The sequence below is a fragment of the Pholis gunnellus genome, assembly GCF_910591455.1.
Source record: "Pholis gunnellus genome assembly, chromosome: 5".
In the NCBI taxonomy this organism is placed as follows: domain Eukaryota; kingdom Metazoa; phylum Chordata; class Actinopteri; order Perciformes; family Pholidae; genus Pholis; species Pholis gunnellus.
The window spans coordinates 7,683,665-7,689,701 of NC_136531.1; the positions used below are offsets into that span (position 1 = coordinate 7,683,665).

Here is a 6,037-nt window from a genome sequence, read left to right on the forward strand (position 1 = left end):
AGTAACTAATTCTGTCAAATAAATGTAGTGGAGTAAAAAGTGCAATGTTTCTCGCTGCAATATAGTGGAGTAGTCTGAAGAAGCATACATGGAAATAAGCAAATTCCCACAATATTGTACTGAAGTAACGTTACAGCCCTTCAGTAAATGTACTTAGTTACTTTCCAACACTGGTTTGTATGTTTATGTGAGCACACACAGTATATCTGGCTGACCACACAATGATTTATGTGATTAGTTTACAATTGTCATTATATGTCTTCTTTCTGTCTCTATAGATTGTATTGTTGTGATTCTTACCATCGCAGTTGGTCATGTTATGTATTTTCACTTCCGCATGGACACTACCACTGGGGATCTCTTTCGAGGGGGTGTTTTTGTATCACTTCCTCACTATGTTTTCGGAGGTTCTTGCTTTTATGGCAAATAAAAGGAACGGAATTTTTTTAATATTTAATTTCTTTGAAAACGTATATGAATAAGCACTCATGTGTATGATAACATATTTATATTTATTTGTACAAAAGCGTTTTATGCCGCTACAGAACTTCCGGTTTCCCTTCGCATATCAGTCAGTTTCCCTGTCACGCGGTAAACAGCAGCAGGCTCTTGGAGGAGCAACAGTTGGAGTGAAATCCTCCAAAAATGTCTCTCTATGTGTTAATAATCGTAGCGGCTTTATTTTCCGCTACATCGACACAGTTCATCCCACCGGTAAGCGACATTTCTGCGTAAACATTATGCTGTTTAACATGTTAGATTTAAAAAAAAGCCACGTTGAGCTGCGTTGATCTGTTTTACTCTGAAGTCACACACAAACATGTCTATGTATCTACAGTATACAGAAGACTGTCGTGCAGACATGTATCCACCGACGGGCCCCACGTGAGTAACATACGTGTTTAAAAGTCATTTTAACGAGTTGGCTGATGACGGATGTGTTGTGTAACTCCTCATACCTGAACTCTGCTACCTTCACTTGGTAGATATGTTGTTTTCCTGCTGTAGTTTTCTGGAGTAATTTAATTAAAATGTGATTTACTTGAGAGGGAATTAGCCAGAATGGCCTCAGCCGTTGCATTATAGTACAACTCCAGTGGCATTAAATCTGAAGTTAATTCAAAATGCATGAATAAAAATCACCTCTAGTCAGTGATGATCGGTTGTTATCATTTCCTTCCTACTCAGGTTCAGAGGAACGGTCCGTTGGTACACAGTGGACCTGGACTCACCGCCCAGCGAGAGATGGACGGCTCTAATTACTGACAAAAAAACTGATGTGAGAACGAAGAAGTACTTTAAACTAGCCTCACAGAAATATCGCCTTTTTTATTTATTTATTTTACTCCTGATCTTTTTCTTTGAAGCTGGTCAATATGATTCAGGCCATCAGAGACTTGGCCAACGCGTTTGTTCCCAGTGGAAGGCTGATTGAGCTCGTTGACATTACGCTGGTGAGTGTCTGTCTCTCTCTCTTTGTCTCTCTGTGTGTCTGTGTGTGTGTGTCTCTCTCTCTCTCTCTCTCTCTCTCTCTCTCTCTCTCTCTCTCTCTGTCTCTGTCTCTGTCTCTGTCTCTGTCTCTGTCTCTGTCTCTGTCTCTCTCTCTGTCTCTCCTCTGTTTTCCTTACAATGACTGCCATAGTTGTATTGCCATTGAAGGCTTCTTGATTGCTTTGTATACTGTTCTGCAGCCGTTGATGGTGGATACACTCCCAAACCCTTTCGGTGAGGAAATCAAAGGAATTGCGGCCGTTTCAGGGATTCCTCTTGGTAAGAAAACAAAATCCCTATAAATGTTTTTTTAAATTGTTCCATTGACCTCTGCCCTATTATTGAAATCGTCTGTCTTCCTTTTTATAATCTAGGTGAGGTCGTCCTGTTCAACATCTTCTATGAGGTGTTCACTGTGTGCACATCAGTTGTTGCAGAAGACGATAAGGGTGGGTCATCGTCCAGAATCAGATTGATTAATTAATTGACTTTAAAATCACAGTACATCAATACTGAAATGCTTCTGTTGCTTTACACTCTTACAGGTAACCTGTTCCATGGTAGAAATCTGGATTTTGGATTATTTATGGGGTAAGAAATTACCCCAAAATCACAATTTTGAAGCTTGATAGTCTTGACTCAGATTCGGCTAAAGAACATCTCATGAATTGTCCTTCATCTTCACAGCTGGGATGTGAAAAACAAGTCGTGGATCATTAGTGAGAAGCTGAAGCCTCTGGTGGTAAACCTAGACTTCAAGAGAAATAACCAGACTCTCTTTAAGTCTACAAACTTCGCTGGATATGTTGGCATGCTGACTGGCATCAAGCCTGTAAGTCGACGTGCTTCAATCAGCATTAAACATTGTTAACACCCGTTAAAGCTGTTGAGTTGTTGATACTTCTTGTGGATGTAAGAAAGTCTTCTCCCCTCGTTCTCCTAGAACATATTCTCTCTGACTATGAATGAGCGCTTCAGCCTCGATGGAGGATACATCGGTGAGTGAAGATCAGTTTTTCTTAGAACCATTTGTGCTTCCATTAGAGACGCGCTCTCTTATTGTGACTACCTGTCTGGCATCTGTTCACATACAGGAATCCTGGAGTGGATCTTGGGGAAGAGAGATGGGATGTGGATGAGCTTCCTCACTCGCTCCGTTCTAGAAAACGCAAACAGGTATTCTTTCCTCTTGGGATATTTAAAGGTACATCGTGGAGTTTTTGGCCATTGGTGTTGATTCTAAGAGCAGGTCCCCTGTTTAATTTGTATCTTGTGGTCTAGCTCAACACATGTGACTCGTCTATGTCTATGTCTGATGGCAGTTATGTTCCGTAATCAAAGCTCCACAGGGTAACGTTTTAGCATCTGAACAATATAATGTCATCTGTTTCAAGACACGTTTATTTGGATTTTACATGTTTAATGACAAGGCTTTACATAAGAAATAAAACAATATTGAGACAAACACAAGACAATATAAAAGATAGTGTGTGTGTATATATAAAAAGAAGAATCGGGAGACTAGAGTGTACTTACAATACCGTTCAATATATGAATGAATTGTCCATAATTGAGGGATAAAAGGCAGTGGCAGAAGTTTAAAGCTATGATTTTTTTTTTTAAAAGACAGCAGACTTCATATATTTTTTTTCTGGGTTCAGATTTGTGATTCATAAAACCTGAATGCTGCCTCTCTCGGTCAAGCGAACATGTCTCTGTACCAACAATGAGTGTGATCTCGTTCTCACCAGCTACGAGGAAGCCAAAACTCTGCTGGCGCGGACCAAGCTGCTGGCTCCAGCTTACTTCATCCTTGGAGGGAACCAGACAGGCCAGGGCTGCATCATCACCAGGTCCAGACTGCTCAGTATCGATGTCTTGGAGTAAGTACTGGAGTTTATTCTGTGCTTCTATAGCAGATTAGATTAGCATTTTAGATTAGATTAGCCTTTATTGTCTCCCTTAGGAGTAGCAGCACAGAGTTCTCCATGGACACACAATCTATTTGTAAACGTATACAATTTAAAATTCAATAACACAGACAGATCCAGATTCAATGTCAACAATACAATACAGTACGTTTGCGTTCCTGGATGTTGAAATGTCCGTGGTTTAGTTTTTACATGCTTAATCACTGTGTGTTTGGATTAATAATAACTGATTTATCACACAGTCCTGAGCAAATCAAAAACACTCTAACCTACAAAATTCCAATGATTTTATCTGGAGATGTAGCTGACCTGCCCCTTTGTGTGGAACCGCCTAATGTTTGCTGCTAGCGTCGCAGTGACTCAGCTTTTCTCCTGGTTTTCTTGTGAAACACATCTTGCTGAGCTAAGAACTGGTGACCGCTTTGGTTTCAGGTCATCTGATTAAACTCTTATTTCACAAGTTGTTTGCTTAGTGTAGCAGCATGTCACATGATGTGTTTTTTTTTTTTTTTAATATTTGATTCCTGTATTTCAGGATGGACCTGAAGATGGGCCGGTGGTATGTCCTGGAGACAAACTACGATCACTGGAAGGAGCCTTTTTTCCTGGATGATCGCAGAACTCCTGCCATAAAGTGCATGAACCAGACCACACAGACGGTGAGTACTGATGACACATGTGGAAGAAGTATTCAGATCTTTTACTCTTCAAAAGTAAAAGCAACAATACCACAATGTAGAAATACTCGGTTAAAAGTAAAACCATTTGATTTAGAGGATGTGAATGTTTTCAGATGTATTTAAAGCTCAGCCATGTGATGAACGGGAATGTAACTCGTCACAAATTGTACTTCAGGCCTAAACTCAAAGTGGTAAGACGCCTTTGATCTCTTTTCTTTTAGAACATCTCACTGAAGACCATTTATGATGTCCTTTCAACCAAACCAATGCTGAACAAGGTGAGTCCTTTAATGTCCGCTTGTATTTATTAATTGAAAGTATGTCATATTTGTTCAGTGTAAGTAAGTTGTTCTTGCTGTGTTTTCACAGTTGACTACATACACCACACTGATGCAAGTGTCTGAGGGAAAACTGGAGTCGTATATCCGCGACTGCCCAAACCCCTGCATGCCCTGGTAACGGCCCAACTTCTGAACCCTGATCAGTTTGTAAATGCCTACCTGCATGGAGACGCAGTGATGGAGACGAGCGTTGCTGATCGTGGAACAGAAGTGAGGTTGTTCCTCTTTGACTGTTTGCACAGCTACCAAATCACCTGAACCAAAGTTTGTTTTTCAGTCAAATCAATAATACTTTGATGTGAATACTAAATCATACTTTTATCTTACATGAGGGAAACTGACAAAAGTGAATCAAACTTGTAAATTCCCTGTTATTTTTACTGTAATCATGTTTGTGTTATTGAGTCCAGCAGTGGATCTCAACAAAGGGACCCCTGAGATGAATGCTTGTGTGTATTTAAATTAATGCAAAATATTGTTCGATTTATGTTAAATTTCTAAAGATCTTCCCACACTCACCATGTTGTGCCTCCACACTGTGGCCCTGCTTTAGTTTTCTTGTTTTTTTTTTAATCCGGGTTGCAGGTCAAAATGTCACGAGCGGTTACGTAACTTACAGGAACTGTCTCACCACATGACCTCTTAACGCACTGATACTGACTAATCTGCCTCATAGCGCACCACTCTGTTTTAGATGGTTAATAAAAAATATTCCCAAATTAAAGGTTCTACTCGTGTTTTCTGATTCTGACTTTTTTGATATACATTTATCACTTTTTTTGGGACTTTTGTTGTCATACTATACTAGGACTCTTTGACGTAGTGTACTGTGACTTTGTGACAATATAATTGGCCTCTTTTTTTTTTTACTTAACCAGTTTTCTGTAAAGCTTTAGGCAACAGTCATAGCCTAAATGTTCTGACTGACCTATTTGACATGTACTGCAGCTTTTATCACTTTTTTGTCATACTATACACTGCCTTTTTGATATAGTATACCATCATTTTGACATACTTGGCGATGACCTACTATACTATGATTTTTTTTGACATACTATACCTTGGTTTTTCTATGGCATACTTTTTTCGACACTTTTTTGGTATTTAATAACTTTCTTTGACAATAGTACTTTACAGACTTTCTTGGACACACTCACTATTTTGTGATTTTTTCATACTATAGTTTTTTTTGTGACTTTTTTGAAATACTATACTATGCATTTTTAAAAACGCATCAACTTACTATACGACTTTTTTTGACATCCTATTTTATGACTTTTCGACATACTGTACTATACTATGACTGATGTAGAGCAAAGGACATCTGCAAATCCACACATTTTAGAGGCTGGAACCAAATAATATTTTGCATTTGTGACTGAAATGATTAATAGATTCTTGAAATTGTTGCAGATTAAGTGTTTGTCAATTGATTGACTAATCAGATCTATTTTCTATAAGTATTGTGCAGTAGTGTAAACCACAGTGATAACATTATTTTAACAGTAGGTCTGATATTAAGCTGCTGAAGAAAGGCATAACACTACAGCGTTGGCAAGGCCTAAATGGTTAATACATAAACACTGATGTACGA

At 38.8% G+C, this 6,037-nt stretch overlaps 1 protein-coding gene across 1 annotated transcript; it reads left to right on the forward strand.

The window, feature by feature from the left end:
• Positions 1-587: 587 nt before the first annotated feature.
• Positions 588-4,951, forward strand: LOC306696676 (acid ceramidase-like). Its single transcript, XM_079160342.1, has 14 exons — positions 588-714; positions 839-885; positions 1,189-1,279; positions 1,368-1,454; positions 1,692-1,770; positions 1,866-1,940; positions 2,037-2,082; positions 2,179-2,323; positions 2,435-2,489; positions 2,586-2,667; positions 3,243-3,374; positions 3,958-4,081; positions 4,324-4,380; positions 4,472-4,951. Exons 1-14 carry the CDS (start codon positions 646-648, stop codon positions 4,559-4,561), a joined length of 1,179 nt encoding a protein of 392 aa, XP_079016468.1. The 5' UTR covers positions 588-645; the 3' UTR covers positions 4,562-4,951.
• The last annotated feature ends 1,086 nt before the right edge of the window (positions 4,952-6,037 follow it).

Excerpts from the sequence above, each read along its gene's own strand:
- LOC306696676 (XM_079160342.1), top strand. The coding sequence starts at position 646 with ATGTCTCTCTATGTGTTAATAATCGTAGCGGCTTTATTTTCCGCTACA. Across the intron at positions 1,455-1,691 it reads AGCTCGTTGACATTACGCTG|CCGTTGATGGTGGATACACT; the intron begins GTGAGTGTCTGT and ends ACTGTTCTGCAG. Across the intron at positions 1,941-2,036 it reads TGTTGCAGAAGACGATAAGG|GTAACCTGTTCCATGGTAGA; the intron begins GTGGGTCATCGT and ends ACACTCTTACAG.